Source organism: Monodelphis domestica, chromosome 7 (genome assembly GCF_027887165.1).
Source record: "Monodelphis domestica isolate mMonDom1 chromosome 7, mMonDom1.pri, whole genome shotgun sequence".
NCBI lineage: Eukaryota > Metazoa > Chordata > Mammalia > Didelphimorphia > Didelphidae > Monodelphis > Monodelphis domestica.
Genome location: NC_077233.1, coordinates 195761674 through 195787418, shown reverse-complemented (window position 1 = coordinate 195787418; position 25745 = coordinate 195761674). Strand labels below are relative to the sequence as shown.

The window sequence follows — 25745 nt, the reverse complement described above, 5'->3', positions numbered from 1 at the left end:
GACTAGTAGAGTATCTTTACTGGGTCTTGCTTGTCTTGATATTAAGACTAAATGGGGAGTAGGGTTGGGGGTGGGCAACTAGATGGATCAGTGGATTGAGAATCAGGCTTAGAGATAGGAAGTCTTGGGTTCATATCTAATTTCAGACACTTCCTAGCTGTGTGACCCTGGGTAAATCATTTAACTCTCACTGCAGAGCCCTTACCACACTTCTGCCCTGGAACCAATATATAGTTTTGATTCTCAGGCAAAAAGTAAAAGTTAAAAAAAAACTTTTTTAAAGACCAAAGGGTATTTCCTGATGATATACTGACCAGCCTAAACTATGATGACAGGGAAGCCAGGAAGAAGAAGAAAAAAAGGAACTGATTGCACATGTTAAATGCCTAGTTAAGAAAAACAAAACAAAACTATCATTAAAGAAATACAAACTTATGAGCATGTATGTACACACATACACATATACACGGCTTTTCATTGTACTAAAAAGTAACCGCTTACAAGAACATTTATTCACCTCTTGATATCCAAGTTGTTCTAGAAAATAACAAACACTATCCTGAAGTCAAATGAAGTCTAGGGAGAGGGTATGCAACTGACTGAGATGATCAGGTATGGCTAGTGCTCAGGGGCTGCACTACAAAGCAGACGGAATGCACACCAGCCAGTTGACACAAACCAAGGGCATGGCTGGAGGTATTGTGCTCAGGATTCGCACATAGAGGCTGTTTCATGGATTCCAGAGTGGAGTCTGTCTTCAGACATGCTTACAGATGTTACAAAATGCCTCAAACAACTGCGTCACTGCTAGTGGCAGAGAATGACTCTAATGGCTATTAGTCTAACAGTGGGAAGAGAGTTTCCTTTGATAGTCTCCATTAAATAGAACTGTTGTCAGAGCCAATCTGATCCCAGGTCCTGTCTGTCAAGTGACAGAATTATATTCAGCTCTTTTCAAAATACAGCCAGTTACTAAATGCTTAATTAGTAACTTTAAGGGACATTATATTCTCTCACTCTCTTTATGACATTCATTCATTCATTTCCTCATTCAAATATTTATTACCGTATATTTTGACTTCTCTTCAGACTGCATACATCATTAGCCTATTGAGCATATAATAATAATAACGTGGATGTAGTGCTTATTAAATGCCAGGTACTATGCTCAGAGTTTTACAATATTTATGTAATTTAATCCTCACAACAATTCTGGGAAATATTTTTTTTAGGCCCATCTTATAGTTGAGAAAACTGAGGCCAATAGAAATTAAGCAACTTGCTCAAGGTAACTCAGTTAAGAAGGGTCTGAGGTGAGATTTGAACTCAGGTTTTCCAGACTAAGCTCAGGGCTCCTTATATATACATATAACAAAGAACCTGGGTGTGATCTTCATTCCTAGCATTCCTAGGCAGACTTGAAGGCAATAAATCAAGTGTTTATAATAAGCTTTTCTACATGTTTGATGATTTTTGTGTTTTCTGTATCTCCTCACCTTTCTCTAAGTAGAGAGTCATAAAAAAGAAAATATATTTTGTGACTTTAAGAGAGAATTTTTACAAAATGAAACTATCAGAACAAAAGCAAAGACCTGAGAAGCTTAAAAATCTAGAGTTGACCCCAAAGTCATAAAAGCTTAAAATGCACTGAGACTTTTGGGACACTATGCATTATGAGAGAAAGAGATGAATTAACGTAATTATGATGCAAGAGAAAAGGAAGTAAATATAAAAGATATATAAAAAATAAGGTGTTCTGAGAAGTCTGAGAAAGAAGAATATTTTTACTTGCATTAAAATACAGAATAATTTGATACTGTAGATAGGCAAAAAATCAAATTTGGAGGATATCTCAGCCACGTTTGGGGAGTGACATGTATTTCTGAATAGACAAGAACGGATAATTCCTGGGCTGCTGCCAGAATTATATATATATATATATATATATATATATATATTTTAATTCATGGGGAAGGAAGAGTTGGGGGACAAGATCTCCTTTTGTGTGGTCCCTGTAAAGGAGGAGCAAGTTGGTGATATTTAGGCCTAAGGTAGGTTTGAAAATTTTAACTTTAAGGTCTTTTTCTTGTCCTTTTTTGAATTTTGACAAAGAATTATTTTCAATGACACAAAGTTGAGCAATATGGCACTAATCTCTAGAGAACAATCTATTTTAGCTCATAAAGAAATTCATGGGAATCAATTTGGAAGCTTAGACACCATAAAGCTTTCAGCAGAAATGTATTTATATTTTTTTGGTGCTTCTTTTTTATTATAAATTGTATAAGTCAGTGGAGCATATGTTGCTTGCTTACAATCTTACTGGGTCAGATACCACTATATCCTGACAGTGTTATTTTTCTGAGATTTCTATAACCTTCTGAGCTTTTTTTTGAGCAAGGATGAGAACATTCCTTTCAAGAAGGGTGAGAGAACAGCTCTAACTCTTAAATTACAGATATACCTGTTGAGACACACAAAAAGGTTGAGTGATGATGGTCAGACAATAACCTAGTGTCAGAACCTGAAAATAAAACCTAGTCCTTTGGAATTCAAGGAAAGAGAGAGCACAATTTCCCACCCCTCCCCGAGTCTCTACTTAACATGGCTACTAATTTTCATATAGCAGAGTTTCTCATGGACTCTGGCCAATCAGCTCTACTGGCAGTTCCCAACCTTAGATAGTTATAGAGGTTTTGGAAGGAGAGAAGTCTAGATCTTAGATCTCTGATAACAACAGAGGGAGAGTTAGGGCTGGTGACCAGGGATCTATCACTCCGACATCATGCCAGGTTTTTTTGTGTTCTACATTAAAACCCTGTCCCTCAGACCTAATTCTATGAGCTAAACACAAAGCACTTTGAATAGTTTCTTCCTCCATTCCATTGATGTGTAATACACCAGCTCAGACATCAATAGGTCCAGGTATAACCTTGGACTGGACTTTAGGGACTTGCCACAAAAATCTGGCTACATCATGGAATCATGAAGTTGACAAATATTTTATGACTCCATTTAACCCTTCAATTTCCTAGTCTTCATTTTTCCATATATATACCCCACCCCCATTAAAGTCCTAGTTCCATATTTTAGTATGGAATCGAGGTAATCTTGGGATCTTAAGGCAGAGAGCAAACTCTGACAATCAAGTCCTAGGCAAGACTGAAAGGCTTCATTATGGGCTCTATAATGTACTCTACATGTGCAATTGGGCTAACTAAATTTGACTTATCAACACAGGGTTGACTAGAAATGATGGATTTTTTTCCCCAGTCAGGCAACATATGAAGATGAACAATTAAGGGGTTGTAACATGCATTTCAGCAAAGATGCAAATGAAATCGTGATCTATCCTAGTGAGATCCTGGTTCCTTGAAATATTGGAAGAGACATGAAAGAATATTAACCCTATGGGAAAATTCAATATCCACAAATAATTCAGAGACTTCCAGAATAAAATATTCTAAAAATAGGGTTTTGTTGTTATGAGAAAGAGAATTTGCAACTTAACTCCCAGAAGGCAACTAAAGCATCTTAAGGCAAAAAGGAAATGATTTCTCTTGAGGCTAGATTTTACAGCTAGAAGGGTCCTGGGAGATAATCTAGCCAAATCTCATCATTTTATGGATAAGGGAATTGAAACCCAGAGAGATTGAGAGAAAGGGATAATGTGAATTTCTACAGTCACATTCCACTGTCCAGTTTCAGTTAAAAGTTGTTGTTGTTTTTTTTAATTTCAGAAATCTATATCGTCTTTGAACACAAAAATTCTTTTGTCAAAAGAAATAAAGTTTTTTTTTTTTGGCCCAAATTAAGTATTTAATATATGTGTAGCTTAGTAGTTGGAAAATATTTTTAATAATAAAAGATTTAATACTCAAACACTTTTGGCATGTGATCTGGCATGAGAAATTAAAGAACAAATGGGTAATAAGTGTTAGATTTAAATTCACATCCTCTAATTCCAACCTGAGCATTTTTTTCATTGTCTCACAGTAGTGAATAGCAATTTTGGGTCCAGGTTCTCTTGTTTCAAATCTAGCACAATTTCCACTACATTTCAATTGGTTTAATTATAAACAACGGCCTGTGATTGTCTAACTGCTATATGTCAATGTGACCATCTAAAGAATTATGGGAATTCATGGATATAGTTAATTTCTGTGGGAATTATATTTTTGAGTCATATAATGAGGACAATGGTTAACTAATGTACATGCCCTGGGTATCCACAAAATTTAAAAATAGTAGTGGTTCAGTACATAGGCTCTGGATTCAAATACTGTCCTTGACACCTCCTACGTATGTGACTGTGTTACTAAGAAGTTAAGAAGTTACTAAGTCTTCTTGCTCCTCAATTTTCTCATCTATAAAATGGAGGGATTGTAGAAAATAAGTTCTAAGTCTAAATTGATAATGCTATCTATGATTCAAAAAGTTTTAAGAAAAGACTCCCAATACATTGGCTATCTTGTGGAAGATTTATGGGACAACACAAGCAAAGGTTACATAAGGCAAGAATGTGTGAATGGGTTGCAATTTACACTACCCGATTGTTGTGGCCACAGATCCACCAAAGCCCACTTGGGCAGCATGTGATTTGTGTAGCTATTCCCTTGGGAAAGATATCCTGAATATTATTAATAAGACAAAGGAAGAGACTAGATGTTTACATAAAAATGACCTCAATCATGTAACCAATTAATGACCCAATTCAAATGGCATGTTTTTAAGAAACACATAAGTTTAAGCTGAAAAGAAGCTATCTACATAAACCAAAAGTCAATAAATTTATTAGTATCTCTATTATCACTTTAATATTATTTGCAAAATGAAAAAATGTTGACTCTTGATATCTCCAACTTCATAAGGATTCCTTCTGGATCAAAGGACAAGGACCGTTATCAATTATTTCTAAACCCCTCCCTGCTACCCACAAAATGGAAAGAAGGTATCATATTCTTCTGCAACTTTTATAATTTTGTTACTTAGGGATAGATGTCAAGGTGGCAAGTACCTTTTATAAATACCATTCATTGGAATAGAAGTTAAGGAGAAGGGATAAGTTGTTACAAAAAGAAATAGTTTGATTGTTTCTGATGTGTGTACTGTGAGATCCAGATCACTCTGCTTCCTTTTGACATGAAAAAATACTTATCATTTAGTTTTTAGGGTTTTTTGGCAGTGTCAGGAGCTGTACACATACTGTGAATGAGACTAGATGGGTCACAAAATGGGCTTTTAGCAGGGTACATATTGTTTCCTCTGATAGCAGGTAAGTAAGCTCCTTGAGGGAAGGAGTGGTTTAATTTTTTTTTGTTATCTTTAATATCGGTTATAGTGCATACCTTGTAGGAGGTGATTAATAAAAGCCTGTTAAGTGTTGTGAAGACCAAGTGAGATAATGTATCTAAAATCATTTGCTTAAATTTTTATATAAATATATTTGTTATTATGATAATGGGGTCCCTGTTATTGCTATTGTTATCACTATCAGCATGAAGATCATTTCAATAACTTTGAAATTATATTCTTACCTGGGTAGAAACACACTTTCCACTACATAAAAGTCTTGCATAAGGACATCTCTGTCTGGCTTGGAAGTGAGATTACCCACTGTGTATCCTATTCCCAGCTGAATAGCACCCTTAATAGCAGATGATGCTGTCTGTAAAAAAAAAAAAATTGTCTTGACATTAGTTTCAAAGATAATCAGAACAGACAATTAAAAAAGCAGACTTATTACAATGTAGCCAAGGAACAAAAGCCATTTATTTTCCATAAAAATGCAAGAAATAAAATCTTGATTTTCTCTGTAAATAAGTAGTTTAATTCTGGAATCCTTTAGTATAATTTTTGTATGCTACCATAGTCAATATCTCTCACAAATCTATATTAAACTTTGATCAAAATTGTCTATAAATGCTCTTGAAGATTTTAACCTACAAATAAATTTGATTTTCTGGAACCATCAAAAATTTAGGAATTTATTCATTTACTAATACCTACTAATCGACTAAATATTCTCTGTTAGCCTGGAGAAAATTACCTGCATTTATTTCTTGTGGCATATGAAAAAGTGCAGAGAAAGGAATAATTTCAAACATAAGGGCAAAGAGGATGGTTTTATACTTTTTTTTTATATCCCAACAGTGCCTAACACAACTCTCCACATAAAACAGAGGTTTAATAAATAGTTAATCAACAAAGGAATGAACAAATGATTCACCCAATGGTTAAAAATAACAATTCACTCATTTATAGGACTTTAAGAACTGTAAGACTTTTTTTTTTAAATATATTTTATTTGATCATTTCCAAGCATTATTCGTTAAAGACATAGATCATTTTCTTTTCCTCCTCCCCCCCACCCCCCATAGCCGACGCGTAAGTCCACTGGGCATTAGATGTTTTCTTGATTTGAACCCATTGCTTTGTTGATAGTATTTGCATTAGAGTGTTCATTTAGAGTCTATCCTCTGTCATGTCCCCTCAACCTCTGTATTCAGGCAGTTGCTTTTTCTCGGTGTTTCCACTCCCATAGTTTATCCTTTGCTTATGAATGGTGTTTTTTTCTCCTGGATCCCTGTAAGTTGTTCAGGGACATTACACCGCCACTAATGGAGAAGTCCATTACATTCGATTATACCACAGTGTATTAGTCTCTGTGTACAATGTTCTCCTGGTTCTGCTCCTCTCGCTCTGCATCACTTCCTGGAGGTTGTTCCAGTCTCCATGGAACTTCTCCACTTTATTATTCCTTTTAGCACAATAGTATTCCATCACCAACATATACCACAGTTTGTTCAGCCATTCCCCAATTGATGGGCATCCCCTCATTTTCCAGTTTTGGGCCACCACAAAGAGCGCAGCTATGAATATTTTTGTACAAGTCTTTGTGCCCATTATCTCTTTGGGGTACAGACCCAGCAGTGCTATGGCTGGGTCAAAGGGTAGATATTCTTTTAGCACCCTTTGGGCATAAGAACTGTAAGACTTTTAAGAATATTTGTTAAGTAGTATATGTTATTATACACATTTTACAAGTGAGGAGACTGAGGCTCAGAAAGGGTACATAATGTGTCTAGGGTCACACAGGTCAGGCCAGAGGAAGAATTTGGATTCAGGTCACCTGAATCCAAATCCAGTGCTTTTAAAATCATATGGTGTTTTTTTTTGTTTGTTTGTTCGTTTGTTTTTGTGAGCTGCTCATTTATTGGAAATTCAGCTGCAACAGCAGCGAAGTTCCATGTACATAATGGGCATTTAATAAATACTGACTGATTCATAATCATCATCATCATTTTCTTCCTCCTCCTTTTCCTTCATCAGAATAATTTCATTTTATCCCCATTATCCTTGCTGCTGCTGCAATCATACCAATAATGCTCTTATTGATCTTACAGAAGATCAACTTGCATCGCAATACTTTAATTGAACTACAAAAGTTGTTATTTTATCCACATGTATAAGAGCCCAAAAACATTAAATAGAAAAGAATAATAACAAGATAATGACTTGTCCTAGGACTGTTTCTATCTGGATTTTATTGAACAAGAATAGAAGAAAAAGATAAGAAATAATAATGGCAAGGATACAGGACAACGGCAAGTGACTCATAATGAAAAACGCTATCCACCACCATAGAAGGAAGAGAATCCAAATGCAGACTGAAACACATCATTCTTCACTTTATTTCCTCCAAGATTTTTTCTCTAGTGTAAACAAAATGTCTCATTTTACAAAATGATAAACAGACAAATACATATTACATGATAATATATTTACAACCTATATCATATTACCCTCCTTCTTGGGGAGAGTGGAGGGGTGGCAGGGAGGGGGGGAAAGAATGAGATATAGATTTCTGGACATAGTTAATGTGAAAATGTGTTTCTCTTGAATAAATATATCGATTATAATTTATTATATTTTTATAATAAATCACATGTATTACATGTTACATATATTATGCTATACATATATAAGATAAAAATAAATGGTAATTCAAAAAATATTAATGATTTTAAGTTGTACAAAACACTTTTCCTTTGATCCTCACAACAACCTTTAAAAGTAGGTATATATGAAATTGAACTGCCCTTTCTTCCAAATGACAATCTCCACCTCCTTATATTTCCTTCAGTAGTATCACCATTTTTTCTAGTAATTCAGGTTAGGGGGTCACTTTTCTACTGTCCTGAGTTAAGTTAGATTTTATCTCCTTTTGAAATACTGCCTTAATATTCCTGCCTTAATTATCTTCTCTCTTCAGTCTTGTACTGTCCGTACCACTAAAAACTCCTGCATGCCATTAATTGCTTTCATGAGTATGTCTCCCAGTGATATTTAGATTGGAAATTATTATTCATAATTTCCATTTACATATTGCTTTAATGTAAACCCTTCTAGTGCAGGGACTCATGCTCAATTTCTTTGGTTTTCTGTACATCTTTCAGCAGAGTACCAGTATTTTAGAGTCTCTTTGTTTTAAATTAAATTTTATTTTCAAACAAGAATCAGTTTTTCTTTCTCTCTTTCCCCCATTTTCCTCCTTTTCCCTTTGAGAAAGGTAGAAAAACTTTTGGTACAAGCAGGTATAGACAGGCAAAACAAAATTTTTATTGGCCACGTCTCAAAACAAGTCTCAGTCTATAATTAAAGTTCATCCAATCTCTTTTAGGAGATGGGAGTATATTTCATTATGGACTGTGGTTGGTATTATACTGATCAGAGTTATTTGTGTGTGTGTGTATGTGTGTGTGATCTATTTTGGGGTTTGTTTGAATAAGCGAGGATCTGCCTTCTCACCCCACCCCCAGTCTAGACCCCTCCTCACATTAAGAACACAAGAAAAACAAAACCCATTACCATATCCACATGTCACAAAAATATTCCATATTGGCTATATCCTAAAAATATTTGTCTCATCATATCTTCTGAGGCCCTTACCTCTCTGTCAGAAGGTGAGTAGCATGTCCTCTGGAATGCTGATTGGCCATTACATTGATTAAGAGTCCAGCACCATCATATTCTAACATATTTAATCTGTTTGCGTCATTGCAAAAATGATATTTTACTTCTTAATGTCAAATTTCTCCTTAGTTTTGACAATGCCTTTGTATTTTTCATTTTCTATGTATCTTTTTATTTCAGGGCCGATGGTAGGAAAATGGCGTCAAACTTAAGTCTTCAGCTGCTTTTTCTCTCTTCAGTTTGTTATTTTTGCTTTCTCCTCTCTATGACTCCATTACTAGACTGTCATTGATAGGGTTCAGTAATCTTTTGTAGAAGTGACTGAGGACTGAAATTTATTCCTTCCTTATAACCTAGAGCAAAACTCAGGAGAAATGCTATAGCCAGTCTTCCATTACTAGGAGTCAAAGAACTTTCAGAATGTATGGAATTTCTGAGATAATTTACGTCAATCCATTCCCACCTCCATTCTACTCAGAAGAAACTGAGACCAAAAGATGAAAAATGGCTTGTTTGTAATCACATAGAGATTACTAGCAGACCGGAGATTAGAACTCAAGTCTTTTAGCTTCAGTTCAGGACTCTCTACTCTTTATCACATTGAAAGCACAGGATGTAGCATTAATTCCTTCTAATAGATTCAAAAAAGAAAAATGCCTAAACTAGAAACACAGGATCATAGTTTTCTGAAAGTGACTTCAGAGGACATCTATGCTGACCCTTTCATTTTAAAATCGAGAAAACCCATAGAGATTAAGTGCCTTGCCTAAAGTCATACAAATAGTTGGTATCTAAGGTGGGATTTGAATGCAGAGGCAGTACTATTTCTACTGAGCTGTGATGCCTCATCAGGCTTTTTCATGTTCATTGACTTATCTCGCTCCCATTTCATATTCAGAAACTAACTGGTTCTTTTTGTGGTTAATATAGTCATTAGGGTTATAATTATTGAAGACTTTTTAAATTAAATGGTAATAATTTGCCTAATACTAGGAAGACAGAAAGAGATGCAGGTCCTTACAGTTAAGTGACAAAGGGGTTAGACCACTATGGACTTGGAAGTAGGGAGAATTGAACTCAAATACCTCCAAAGCATTTTATATACACATGTACATATATGTGCGCACACAAATATACGTACTTGTGCTTGGAAGACTTTTAAGAGCCAAATAAATATTAGCTATTACTATTATTCTAAAGTAGATAGTGGCCCAAAGAAGCAAGTACTTTCTATTATAGTTTGGGTTATTCTTTCTTTGGCCATAAAAAAATATAGAGTGCTGGGCCTGGAGTCAGGAAGACTCATCTCCATGGGTTCAAATCCTGCCTGAGATACTTCCTAGCTTTGTGACCCAGGGCAAGTCACTTAATCCTGTTTGCCTCAGTTTCTTCATCTGTAAAATGAGCTGGAGATGGAAAAGGCAAACCACTCCAGTATCTTTACTAAGAAAAGCCCCAAAGAGATCATGTGGAATCAGACATGACTGAAACAACTAAACAAAACTGGTATAATAAACATGTTTCTTGCATCTTCTTTCCTCACTAGGCTGGAATTTTAGGGCTGCTTCTCTATTACACACATACATAAGCTTTCCCATTGTCCCACCCACCCTGTTTTCTTTCCAAGTCCCTATTCCCTCTAGGACATGGGTTCTAAATCTTTTCTGTGGCATGGACTTTTCTTACTGTCCAGTAAAGCCTATGGATCCTCATCTCAGAATTAAAAAAAATTCATAATGGAAAGAAATGCTAAACTTCAATTAGAGGTCAGTGAAAATAAAAATACATTTTTCCCCAACCGAGGGCCGCCCTGAAATTTACCCATGAAGTCATAGTCCCCCAGTGAAGAGCTTCTGCTCTAGGATAAAATACAAATGACATTGTTTGACATTTTAGAATCCTTCACAATCTGATTCCATTCTACTCTGGCAGGTTTATTGCACATTATTACATTTCATGCCTTCTACATTTTAGTCAAAGTGGCTTCTGCAATATTCTCCTTATATGATATTGCATTTCCAGTCTCCTTGTCTTTATTTGCATATAGCTCTTCTTCATGCCTGAAGTATATTTTCTCTAACCTTTCATAGTTCCTGACTTCCTTCAAAATTTAGTTCAAGTATTTCTTTCTTCGGTCTTAGTATCAATTCTAAAACAAAAGCACCCTAAAGGCTAAGGGAACTAGATTAGATCTTGCCCAAGATCACACAGCTAAGTGGGATCTGAGGCTAAATTTGAACCCAGTTCCTTCTGACTCCAGCTCTGTGCTCTATCCACCATGCCAATGCCTTTCAGGCATTACTTTGTACAGGAAGCTCTCCAGTCATCAATGCTTTCTCATCAGAACACCTCAGGGAAAGTTTTGTATTCTTCTTTGGATCCAAGATGTCTGCTACAGGGTCTAGCACATAATAGGTACTTTTTAAATGGTGGAGCTAGAAGGATCCTTAGTGATCATCTATTCTAATCATTATTTTTACAGAGGCTTTACCTTGTCTCAGAGAGATTCACATTTGCTTCTAAATATATGCAGTGAATGAAAAGAGACAAAGATTTTAAAACTCTGAGAAATGGAAGCATAATGCATTGGTTAACTTTTTTTTTAAACAACCACCAGAACATTTAAGTGTTTTGTTTTTTTTGCTTTTATATTTTTTAAATCTTCCCTCTTAGAATCAATATAGTGTGTTGATTCTAAGGCAGAGGAATGGTAAGGGTTAGGCAATGGGGATTAAGTGACTTGACCAAGGTCACACAGCTAAGAAGTGTCTGAGGCCAGGTTTGAACTCAGGACCTTGCATTTCTGGACCTGCCTCTCAATTCACTGAGTCATATAATTGTTCCCAACTTTTTTTTTAAATAACAATAAGAATATTTATCATCATAGGAGGCCTTGCAGTCCCAGATCTCAAACTATATTATAAAACAGTGGTCATCAAAACAATTTGGTACTGGCTAAGAACAGAAAAGAGGATCACTGGAATAGATTTGGGGTAAGTGACCTCAGCAAGACAGTCTATAATAAGTGCAAAGATCCCAGCTAATGGCACCAAAACTTACTATTTGATAAAAACTGCTGGGAAAATTGGAAGACAGGATGGGAGAGATTAGGTTTGGATCAACATCTCACACCCTACACCTAGATAAACTCAGAATGGGTTTGAATATAAAGATATATAGAGAATATAAAGAATATAAAGATAAAAATTTTAAAAAATGACTTGAATATAAAGAAGGAAACTATAAGCAAATTAGATGAACACAGAATAGTATACATGTCAGATCTTTGGGAAAGGAAAGTCTTTAAAACCAAGCAAGAGCTAGAAAAAAATCACAAAAATGTAAAATCAATAATTTTGATTACATCAAATTAAAAATTTTTTATACAAACAAAACCAGAAGGGAAGCAACCAATTGGGAAACAATCTTCATAACAAAAACCTCTGACAAAGGTCTAATTACTCAAGTTTATAAAGAGCTAAATCAATTGTACAAAAAAAAAAATCAAGCCATTCTCCAATTGATAAATGGACAAGAGACATGAATAGGCAATTTTCAGTTAAAGAAATCAAAACTATTAATAAGCACATGAAAAAATGTTCTAAATCTCTTATAATCAGAGAGATGCAAATCAAAACAACTCTGAGGTATCACTTCACACCTAGCAGATTGTTCAACATGACAGCAAAGGAAAGTAATGAATGCTGGAGGGGATGTGGCAAAGTCAGGACATTATTGCATTGCTGGTGGAGTAATTACTCAATCCAACCATTCTGGAGGGCAATTTGGAACTATACCCAAAGGGCACTAAAAGACTGTCTGCCCTTTGATCCAGCCATAGCACTGCTGGGTTTGTACCCCAAAGAGATAATAAGGAAAAAGACTTGTTCAAGAATATTCATAGCTGCGCTCTTTGTGGTGGCTAAAAACTGGAAAACGAGGGGATGCCCATCAATTGGGGAATGGCTGAACAAATTGTGGTATATGTTGGTGATGGAACACTATTGTGCTCAAAGAAATAATAAAGTGGAGGAATTCCATGGGAACTGGAATGACCTCTAGGAATTGATGCAGAGCGAAAGAAACAGAACCAGGAGAACATTGTACACAGAGACTGATACACTGTGGCACAATTGAATGTAATGGACTTCTCCATTAGTGGCAATGCAGTGATCCTGAACAACCTGTAGGGATCTACAAGAAAAACCACTATCCACATTCAGAGGAAACACTGTGGGAGTAGAAACACCGAAGAAGGGCAACTGCTTGAATACATGGGTTGAGGGGATATGGCTGGGGATGTAGACTCTAAATGAACATCCTAGTGCAAACATCAATAACATCAACGTAGGTTCTGTTCAAGGACACAAGTTATACCCAGTGAAATTGCGCATTGGCTGCGGAAAAGGTGGGTGGAGGGGAGGGAGGGAAATAATGTGATTTTTGTAACCAAGGAATAATGTTCTAAATTGACTAAATAAATTAATTTCAAAAAAGAATATTTAACATCAAATGCACGGCCTTTTCACACTTTTTATGTTTCTAGTTGCTGTTTTTTAAAAAAAGTTACTGTGTGTATGTGTGTGTGTGTTTTTCCAGCGTGGAGATAAGTACATCCATATATTCATGCACATCTGTTCTCCTCCCCTCCCCCCCAAAAGTCTCTTTTATGCAAGTTTCCCTTTTACTGAGGCAGGCTGTTTTCTCCCTCAATAGTCAATACCAAAGGCTCAATATACAAACTCTTTCCACATGGAATATTTAGCATAGCATTCAAAGTTCTGCTGAACTGTGATGTTTTCTAACACAATAGTCCTTGAACAAGATGTGTTTTTAAACTGTGAAAACACTTTGAAATATTATACTGTGCATCTTTGATTAGTAGATTAGCAAGTAATGACAACGACAATGAAGCTACTGTGTGAAGGGATGGTGGCTGTTTTTCTAGAACCATCAGTTCTTTCAAAGCAGGGTTACTTCATCCTGGATGGGCACCAACAAATCATTGAATTTGTAAAGACAGTTCAGGATTCTCCACACACTGGGATCATCCGTTTTCTTTCATTAGCAGCTATTCATGTCCTTATAATCTTATCCATGGACGTGAGTATTTTTCCCTTCAATCAATAGAAGGGACTCTTGATTCTGTGAATGTGTTGCAGGCCTGGGCTTTTGGACTCCAGAGAAATAAATGATCCATTTTTACTGTAGGGCTTTACATATCAGGATTTAAAGCAGGACATTTGTTGCTTAGAGACGAGAAATTCTTCTACTATGGCCCTAATATTTAAAGGAGAATTACATCAACAGATTATACATGTAACCTTGATTAGTAAGACAGTCTGGTATAGTGGAGAGAGTGGATATCAGTGTCAGAAAGGCAGAGGTTCAAATCTCATCCCGAACATGCATTGGTTGTTATCACCCTTGTGTCAATCACTTGACTTCTCAATGGCTCTAGGCAATTTTTTAAACTCAGTAGTAGTTGGTTCTCATTTTCATGGATAGAAGTGTGTTTATTAGCATTTCCCTACACCAGTGAAAGACGAGATGAAAAAACTCCCACTATAACCCTCTACAAATATTTTCATATTTTATATAAATAGTAATTTTTATGTAAATAGTAAAATAAAAATATAAATAAATGTAAATAAAAATGTAAATAGTATTAAAAGGGTTTTGCATAAATAGTAATAAAATTATGTATGTAGGAAATTTTAAGTAAATAGCAAAACTTTTTACATCATTAGTAAAATAACATATTATAAGATTATTATTTTTTAACATTATTTTATTTGGTCATTTCCAAACATTATTCATTGGAAACAAAGATCATTTTCTTTTCTTCCCTTCCTCCCCTCCCACCACCTCTCCCATAGCTGATGCATATTATAAGATTATTAACTTTGGTGTCTTACTTATTCTGATTCCTCTGGTGAGAGGAAGAGTGATCATTCTTTTTCCACCACCTTAGGGTGCGATGCTGTTGAAGTTAGAATTTCAAATCAAATTTTTGAAAACTTCACTGTTTCCTGACTCCTGAGGTGAATAATAATAATAAAGTACAATACTGAATTGGAAAGTGCCTTATCTTCAGTTTTCTTTAAATTAAAAAAATGTTCTTTTCTAATTACATGTAAAAAAACAATTTTTAACATTCATGAAAATTTTTTTTGGTTTCAGATTCTCCCTCCTTCCTCATTGAGAAGGCAAGCAATTTCATATATTTACCCTCAGTTTTCAAAGCGCTTTTGAACACATTACTCTATATGTATGCCTCACAAAAAGTCTTGTGATAGTAGATATTTTTATCCTCTTCATTTTGATTAATTTTAATCTGGACCTGTGATTTCTTTGGTTTAAGAAGCTGATGCCAAGGAAGAAACTCTTCCTATTAATGCAAATTTTGGTCTTACAAGAGTTGTCAGGAGTGTTGAGTCAGTAAGGTGAGTGAGAATCAGCAAGGGACTGACATACTGTTTCTGACACATATTCAGGAAGATGTATGTCCTTGGGCAAGTCACCCCCTCAATGTAAATATGAGAAAACTAAAGCTCAGAGTGGTTCCCCTGTCTTAAGTCCTATAGTTTATAATTGGCAGAACTGAGATAGGAGCCCAGGGTGGTACAATGAGAAGAACATTGCTTTTAGAGTAAGAGGATATGAACTTAATCTGTGGTTTTAGCACGTTTAATTGTGTTTCCATGAGTAAATCCTCTGCTTGTCTCTAGATCTTGTTTCTTTATCTGTAAATAAAGGTGGCCGGATCACCACTGAGGTCCTTTCCATCTCTAACCTATGATCATTTCTGTCTAGGATGAGCAAGGGCGAGACAGACAGACAGACAGGCACACGCATGCACACGCACACGCACGCGCACGCGCACACACACACACAAAGAGAGAGAGAGAGAGAGAGAGAGAAAGTGAATGGATGGATAGATGGATGGAATGAATGAGTGAATCATGAGCATTAATTAAGCCCTGATGGTGTGCTAGACACTGTGTTATGTGCTGTGGACAATTAAATGAGCAAAATGGTTCCAGTTTTCAGGAGGCTTCCATTTGGGAGGATAATTTATGAAGAGGAGTTAGAAGGCAGGGAAGGGGAAGGACTACCAGCTAGGCATTGCCTTAGTCTTGTGGTATGAAAATGAGACGAAGTTCCAGTATGGAGCAAAGTGAGATGGGAAAGCTCATCTTTCAGAACTTAAGGTGGTACTAGGGACAAAATCCAAGATTCTGGTGAGGATGAGATCAGGGCAATAGTCAACTAGTGTCTGAAAAGTAAGATCAAAACCAGATTGTGGTCAAGAGAACATGAAAGTATATTTATCACTATTAAATACTGTTTTTTGACTGAAGAGAACCCTGCTGGATCTGTTTTGTCTGCCAGAGATAAAATTTTATAACAAGCTGTCTGAATAAAAGAATGACAATAATAAGAAAGCCTTGAAATCTTTAGCAAACCTGGCATTTCGTTAGGATACAATCTTGTTATAAGACTTTAATGACATTACACTGGTTACAGAAAAAGGCTTTCTAAATCAGGCTGTCTGTGAAATTGGATCACTAAGCAAGTTGTCTAACACTATAGGCTTTAAAAGAAAACATTACTTTTTTTCATTTTAACTGTATTCCCTGCCCCCATCCAGATGAGAGAATTAACTTGTTTCAGAAGTATAGCTAAGATTGAAAAAAAAAAAAAAGATTAGTTCAATAACCAGAGGAAAAAGATGAAGCAAACTGCTGAGCTACAGTTGGGGCAATCGCAAAACCGCTGAATTTTGGGAATGAATGGTAGAACAGAAGATGCTCTTCCTGGCCACAAGTAAGGAACTAATGATTTATATAAAAGTGATTCTGGGAGAGGTTGTGGCCTGCAAGAGATAAAGTCACACACAAACTCCCTGTTGCTTTTATCACTCATGCCAACTCAAGTTATCATAGGGTCATAATAGATTTAAAGCTGAAAAGAACTTCAGAGTTCATCTAATTTAATTTCCCTCATTTAACTCATGGGTAAGCTGAGTCTCAGAGAAGTCTTCTAGTCCTACCACATTCATTTTACATATGAGAAAACTGAGACATAGAGAGGTCTCACAAGTAGTGAGCATCAAAGGGCCTATAATCTCTGTTCTAATGACTTGGATCTATAATGTAAATCTAGGAGGCATTGTTTTTCCCTCCTGTCCCATGTTGCCCCCCACCCTTGAATTTCTGAAATCCAAAGCCCCTACAGCTGAGAAACAATGGGTAGACTTTTAGGCTTTCCCTTTGATTAAAATAAGAGAAAAGTGGAAGAGGGATGATTTTTGTATAATTTACTTTGAAGAAAGGAGGTAGAATGAGTTATTACTAGGAAGTCTTTTTATAAGGCAAGATTATTTCTAAAAAGGCACAGAATGACATTTGTCTTTTTCTCCATCTTCCCCTTCTTACTTTCCTCCCATTTTCCATCAGTTTAAATACCGAGGCTGCCTTAGTACCTTTTCTAATGGATGCCTTCCACCAAGAGATAAACTAGTGTCTATTTATTCCTTTGGAGCTCAGCATTCAGCTTCTGTTAAAGTTATTTAGAACAGACTATAAACATCTTGAGAGCAAGGATGGTTTTGTTATTGTCTTTGTATCCATAGTACCTTTCACATTTCTTTCTTTCTTTTTTTAAATTGAATCTGTTAATACATGTATAACCCAGATCAAATAGCCTGCCAGCACCAGACCGGGGAAGGAAAGGAGGGAGGGAGAGAAGTTCAATTCTATAACTTAAGAAAACTTGTGTGGAAATTTGTTATAACATGTAACTGGTAAAAAAATAATTAAAAATAAACTGAATCTGTGATTTTATAGGTAGGGGAACTTCTGAAAAGGAAATTTCCTCTACCAATGCTTATCCCCCAATTTCTCCTTGATTTATAACCTTAGAGAGTTGTCTAAGGTACTGAGAAGTGAAATGATGACCTACTCAGAGTCACAGAGCTATGTGTCAGAGGTAGGCAGGATTAGAATACAGGTCTTCCTGACATTAAGAATCCAGTTATTTCTCCACATCATCAGTGGTGTCAAATTCAAATAGAAACAGAGGCCATTAATCCAAACATAAGTATTTTTGTTGGCTTAATAATTTATTTAGATTTAAAACGGTTTTGATGTATTTAGTTAAGTATTTCCCAATTACATTTTAATTTGGCTTGGGTAGCACCTGGGAGTGTTGGAGGCTCTGTGTTTGATACCACCATGGTGCTTTGTTGGTTGGGATTCAATAAATGTTTGCTGAATGGAATTATAAGCTTGCTGTTGAGCACTGTAACTTTCCTTCCCTTTTTACACATTTTTGCATAGGTTTGATATGAATTTGGAATCCAAAATAATTCAATATGATATGAATTAAAATGCAATTAAAGTAATTTATGAAAAAGTTGTGCTATGTAGCCTAAAAGTAATATGATAGTTTCTTTAGTAATTTTTAACTTACATCCCTTCTTTTATTTTTTAATTAATTAATTTGTTATATTAAAATAATCACTTAACTCCCTCTTTCCCATTTGGCACCATTTGACAAAAAGATATATGTGCATATAAAACATTATCTCTTATTTATTTCTATTTATCAGTTGATATAACTCTGAGATATCCTATATATATCAGATTGGTCAAAATGATTAAAAAGGGAAAATAACAAATATTGGTGGGGATGTGGAAAAATTGAGAAACTATTATACTGATGGGGAGACTGTCAACTGATCCAACCATTTTGGAAAGCAATCTGCAATTATGTTCAAATAGTTATAAAACTTTGTATACCTTTGGACTCAGCAACTATTAGGTCTATTTACAAATGCGATCAGGGAAAAAGGAAAAGAACCTATATATTCTAAAATATTGTTAGCAGCTATCTTTGTGGTAGCAAATAACTGGAAATTAAAGGGATGCCCATCATTTGGGGAATGGTTAAACAAATTGTGGCATATGAAATACAGTTTTTTAGAATATAGGATTTTAGTGCCCTTTTGACTTTTTTTCACATCACAATAATTTCCTTCAGTATCCAGCTCCTGACCTGACCCACTATGAGAGCCATCTTGTATAACAATTTAAGAAAAGAAAAGAATAAGAAGAGGAAAAATTCACATAACTAATTACATAAAAAGCTAGAAAACATATAGAGTATTTTAAGAATTATCTTGAGTGTGTTTAGGATTAGCAAATGGTTTCTTGCATTTACTGATTTTTAAAAAATGAATGATAAAACCACTAAAATGTATTTGAAGGTACTTTGCTCTACTAGGCTTCCCAGCTTCCACCCTTCTAAGCTGTGACAGGAAATTTCCAAATCTATTTAATATTTACTCTTATGGTGCAGGGGTTTTACTCAGCTAGCAATATTTATTGAATACCTGTTATATACAGAACACTTTTATTAATTGTTCCAATAAAATCCATCTTACATACCACAGTTAGAATAATCTTCCAAAAACACTACCTTGACCACGCTCTTGCTTAATCATTTTTTAATCACTCCCAGTTGCTTATGGGGGATAAAGTTCACATTCCTTAGACTGGGAGGCAAGGACCTTAACAATCTGGTTCCAACCTACTTTTCCAGTTATATCTCACTCTACAACCCTACACAAAACCTTTTCTCTAGTCAATACAGTATATTTACTGTTCCCTGAAAACACTTTGTTTTTTCCATCCTTTGTGTATTGCCAATTCCCCTACCTGAAACAACCTCCCTGCTACCTATCATAATCACATTCATTCTTAAAGGCCAAGTAAATAACACATCATCCATGAAATATTACATGATGTACTCAACCTGAAGTGATAGCTCCCTTGCTTGTAGTTGAATACAAATGATTAAAAAAAAAAGGTTAAAAAAACCCAAATAAGAGCAATATGAAACTATATCCAAAGGGCTCTAACCCTGTGCATACCCTTTGATCTAGCAATACTAATACTAAATCCATATCCCAAAGATAAAAAAGAAGGGGAAAGGCTCTATTTGTACAAAAATATTTATTGCAGCTCTTTTTCTTCTGCATTTCTGTTCCCACAGTTCTTTTTTTTTTTTTTTAGATTTTTGGAAATTTTTATTTATTTAGTTAATTTAGAATATTTTCCCATGGTTACAAGATTTATGTTCTTTCCCTCCCCTCTTAACCCCCCTTCCATAGCTGATGTGCAAATCCACTGGACTTTACATGTGTCATTGATCAAGACCTCTTTCCATATTACTGATATTTGCACTAAGGTGATCATCTAGAGTCTACATCCCCAATCATGACCCCGTTGAACCATGTGATCAAGCAGTTGTTTTTCTTCTGTGTTTCTACTCCCATGGTTCTTTCTCTGGATGTGGATAGCATTCTTTCTTATAAGTCCCTCAGAATTGTCCTGGATCATTATATTGCTGCTAGTAGAGAAGTCTACTACATTTGATTGTACCACAGTGTATCAGTCTCTGTGTACAATGTTCTCCTGGTTCTGCTCCTTTCACTCTGTATCAATTCCTGGAGGTCATTCCAGTTCACATGGAATTCTTCCAGTTCATTATTTCTTTTAGCACAATAGTATTCCATCACCATCAAATACCATAACTTATTCAGCCATTCCCCAATGGAGGGACACTCCCTCATTTTCCAATTTTTTGCTACCACAAAGAGTGCAGCTATAAATATTTTTGTACAAGTGTTTTTCTTTATTATCTCTTTGGGGTACAAAGCAGCAGTGGTATGGCTGGATCAAAGGGTAGGCAGTCATTTAAAGCCCTTTATTGCAGTTCTTTTTGAGGTGGCAAAGAATTGGAGATTGAGGGGTTGTCCATCAGCTGGAGAATGGCTGAGTAAGTTGTGGCATACAATTGTAATAGAATACTATTATGCTATAAGAAATGATGAGCAGGGTGATCTTGGAAAAACCTGGACTTACATGAACTCTGTGCACAATGAAGTGAGTAGAACCAGAAGAACATTATACACAGCAATAGCAATATTTTTTGATGAGCAAAGTGTGAATGGCTTAGCTAATCTCAGCAATTGGTGATCTAAAACAATCCCAGAGACTCATGATAAAAAATGCATCTGCCTTCAGAGAAAGAATTGATGGAGTCTGAATGCAGACCAGAACATACTATATATTTCCTTTTCTTCTTTTTCTAAATCTTTTTATTGTGGTTTGAGATATTTACCACAAATAATTAACATGAAAAAATGTTCTACCCAACTGCACAAGTAAAATCTATATTAGATTGCTTACTGGGTGAAGGAGAAAGTTGGGAGAAAGTAAGGGAGAGAATTTGGAACTCAAAAATTTTTAAAAATTAATGTTAAAAAACTCAAATTGCACCATTATTCAATCCCAAAGAAGGGGATGTGAGAAGAGACAATTTTATTATTTCCAAAAAGGCTTCTAAGTAATCATGATGATATGGTATTTAAAGCATATGTCCTACTTAGGTGCTAAAGCAAACTCCAAAAGAAGAATTTCAAGGATTTTTTTTTTACATAACTTTTCAGAGGGACTTATTAGAATGGGATGTTCTTGTATTAGCTCTCCCCCCCCCCCAACTTTTATCTTACAGCTCTGAATCAATAGAGTATTGGTTCTAAGGTAGAAGAACAATAAGGGGTAGCCAATGTGTCCAGGGTCACACAGCTAGGAAAACTGAGACCAGTTTTGAACCCAGAACCTCCTTGCTCTAGGTCTGCCTCTCAATTAGTTGAGCTACCTGGATGCCGTAATGATAGTTATTTTTTTTATCTCAAATTTTATTTTTTTTAAATGTTTTCCATGTTCCCATGATTCATTTTCTTTCCCTCTCTCCCTCCCAGAACTGACAAGCAATTCTACTGGGTTGGACAAATGTTGTCACTTGATGCCTATTTCTGTATTATTCATTTTTGTTTTAGAGTGATTTTTTTCTAGCCTAAACCTCTAATTACACAGCCATATATACATGTGATAAGTGATGTCATATGTTTTGCTTTTGCATTTCTACTCCCATAGTTCTTTCTCTCAATGTCCTGGCTTGTTGCATTGCTACTAGTAGCAAGGTCTATTACATTGGATTTTTCCACAATGTTTTACTTTCTATGTGCAATATTCTTTTGGTTTTTCTCATTTCACTCTGCATCAGTTCATTGAAATTCTCCCAAATCATATGGAAAGCCTCCAGATCATCAATCCTTACAGCACAATAATATCCCATCACCATCATATACCATAATTTGTTCAGTGATAGCTATTTCTTATCAGTGATACTTCTTACTTTACACTCAGATCAACTCATTCTTCTGATTGCTTCACCTCCCTCTTAGATGCCCTGCTTGGTAACCATTTTAGCTTGGTAGCTGCCATATCCTTTAACCTCAGGGTCATCTACAAACCACCTTGAGGCATCTGAATAAGGTGGATCCCTTTTAATACATAGATAACTGAGAGTTCTCTATATTGCTTGATGGCAATTAGCTTTCTACTATAATTTTTGTAGCACATTCACAATTGGAAGCCTCATTAAAATATTGGCCTTTAAGTTCTAACCATAAGAATACTTTGTCAATAAAATGTTCTTTAAAAGGGTCCTTTTGTCATTTCATTAAACTTCTTTGGATGAGGCCCAAGTCAGACTTAAATTTTATTAAAATTTCTTCAATCATCAGAATTTGTCCTATTGAAATGCTAGTATATTTACTTATTTGATAGAAAATTTATTTCTCAGAGATTTTGAGGGGAAGGAATCAAGAAAATGTTTTACAATGCCACTTGATGTAAATTGTCCAGCTAGATTCTCTCATCCTGATGAGAAACTCTGTTAAGCAGGTACTTTCTTTTCATTGGATAGTATTATATTCTTAAATCACTCATTAAAAAAATCTGACAGAAGTAAATAATATACTTAATTGTCAGCAAATAGTATGCTATTAGCTGTAGATGACAATCATGATTTAGAATAGCAGCACCTTAAAGAGCATTATGAATGATCATCATTTGAAATGTCATGCTTTGGAAAAAATAATTCTACAATTTCTAAAACACATTCCAATATAAAACAGCAAAACTTGGGTGCCAAATATAGTTTGATTCCATTCAAATATTTATTTTATAACTGCTATGTGAAGAACACTGTGCTAGGTTCTGAATGAGATGAAAAGTTTGGATGTGGTTCTATCTTCTTATGGAGTTTTCAGTCTAATGGAGAAATAACACCTATTAGCATACACATGAAAATGACTATAATAAAAGTAAAGAAGTATATTAAAGAGGCGAATCTAAAATATTATGCTCAAGGAGGAAAAAGTCGTTACCAATTTGGGGAGGAATTTAACTCCAATGGAACTATATTCCCTCTAATATTAAAAGATAAACTCTGCTTTAGCTTTTCAAGCCCTAAACAAAATGATTTTAATATATCGTTTCTATCTCATTGGACATTATTCCTTTCTCACACTCCAACCAAACTGATCACGTTTCTATTCACACCCTTGTTCCTCATCCATTTCTCTCTCTCTATTTTTTTGTACTGGCCATTCTCCCTCCTCCCTCCTTTTCACCACTTTATAGTCTCCCTCTTTCTACAAGGCAGCAAAAGTACCATCTTCTGTATGAAGCCTTTCCTGATCACAAAAATAACAGCCCCTGCCCTCAGATGAGTTTACAATCTAATGGAAGAAGATGATACATAAAAGGAGGCTACACAGGGGAGGAAAAGGGGAGAAGAAAAGGTGCCTGGCGTGAGGGCATAATGGAGTCAAAAGGAGTGAAGTTGGTGGGAAATGAGTAACCACAACTCCAAGGGACCAATGAAAAAACATGATACCCTTCTCCTGGCAAAGAGGTGATAGACTTAAGATGTAGAATGTGAAATAATTTTTGGACATGAACAATGTGGGAATTAAAAAAAAACTGCATATTTTTTATTAGGGTGTTTTCTCTTAGTTGTTGTTGGTTTTTTTTCCCCCAAAGAAGAGAGGAAGAAAGAAGGAAGGATTGAGGTAGTATTTGTATCTGAAAAAAAAAAAAATTTTTTTTTAAAACTACAGAAGACTCAACAGAACAGCTTTGGAAGCTCCATGATGAATTTATTATATACATAAAAAGAAAAGTAAGTGCTATGCAATGGAGTTTCAGTTCCATGTAAAATTCTCTCCTGTTCTACAATCTATACGGAAATGCTTATTTTATTTGGTGCTAAATTCAGAAAAAATTAAATTAAATTAAGTTTTAGAAAAATATTAGGAGAAAGTGTGAGAGCTAGAAGGATAGGAAATTATATTTAGAAATCAGAATTTCCAAGTCTATTGTCTTAGAAGTAATATGGTTTCTTTTTACAAGATAGTAGAGTCTAATATACAAATATCCTCCCATGAAACTTAATTCCAATAGAAAAGAGGAAATTTGAATCACCTGATGTGGACATTGGTGGCATCATTGACATCTCCCAGGATGAAAATAGGGAATACATAAAGAAGAAGGTTGTAAACCTAGTGCTGAAATTACTGAGAGAGTTGAAATAATGACCTGGAGGTTCAAAAATAAAAGCAACAAGGATGCCTTCAGTGAGATGGAAAGGAAAGAAAATAAATTAAATTTTAAAAAATAGAGATGGGTAGGGCTACAGATGTGACATATTATATGTACTTTCAACTGAGGTCACCATATTATTATTTTTAATTAATTGGTTTATTATTACTTTCTCTCACAAAGTGAGAACAATCTACGAATGTTTGTAAAGTTAAAAACAAAACATATCAATAAAAAGAATACCCAGAAAAGGATACAGGTGAAGGTAGTATGAGTACATTTCATGAACTTTCATAAATCTCTAAGTTAAATAAATAAAAATCAGAATGCTTAATTTCCCCAAGAATACTAAACGAAGACTTTCCGGGCAAGGTCTTTTGATCCTGAAATCATAAAGAATGGAAGAATCTATGAATTCAGAAGGATCAAGACTTCTCTGAGGTTGATAATGCAGAAAATGAGGTGGATACTTAAATGCTCAGAGTTAAAACAAAAACTCATTTTGATACTACTGTTCAGTCTGCTCTTGCATTCCCATCTTTCTGTTGCTAGAACTTTACTTATGACTACTTATAATCCTTCGCTTAATTTGCAATTTAATTCTGACTTAAACTGAAAATAATTCCACAGATTTTATTGTTTAACCTCTGAAATCTTTATAAAGGATGATATGAGCTTCTAGAGGGCAAGAATTCTATTCTTTAACTCTTCTCTTTCTCCTCTACACTCAAACACACATTAGAAGCATTCATTATTCATCAACTAATTTAAAATGTAGCTCCTCTTTGCAAATAATAATAGCCCGAGTTTATATAACTTTTCACACTTGCCCAGCTCTTTCCATATGCTATCTTATTTGATCCTCACAACAACCCTACAAGGTAGGTGTTATTATTGCCCCCAAATTACAGATGATGAAACAAGGCTAAGAGAAACTAAATGATTTCCCGAGGCTTACACAAATGATCAATGTCTGAGGTAGGATTTAAACCTAAATCTCCCTGACAGCAAATTACAGGGCTCTATCTACTCTGCTCTCTGGATGCCTTGTATGTAAATGGAACAGGTGACCATTATATAACTACCTATGGTACAGCTTCAGCCAACCTTTAAGGAGTTCCAGTGCAAAGAGGGCTAATTCAAGCTATCTGTGACCTCCCAGAGAGCTGAGGGAGAAAGGGCTTGCTTTGGATGGTTGGACAGAGGGGTGGGGCATGCAAAGAATATCCTGGGTGCTAGGAAGAG

General features: G+C 35.3%; 1 protein-coding gene across 2 annotated transcripts in view; it reads right to left on the bottom strand.

Annotated features, from left to right (window-relative positions):
- The window catches only part of PIP5K1B (phosphatidylinositol-4-phosphate 5-kinase type 1 beta), a 345785-nt gene that overhangs the window by 156671 nt on the left and 163369 nt on the right, over positions 1–25745 (bottom strand). For both annotated transcript variants that reach the window (XM_007498579.3, XM_056806233.1), the window contains exon 4: positions 5538–5668. In XM_007498579.3, the coding sequence (XP_007498641.1) occupies positions 5538–5668 (131 nt within the window). The remainder of the gene's footprint in view (positions 1–5537; positions 5669–25745) is intronic.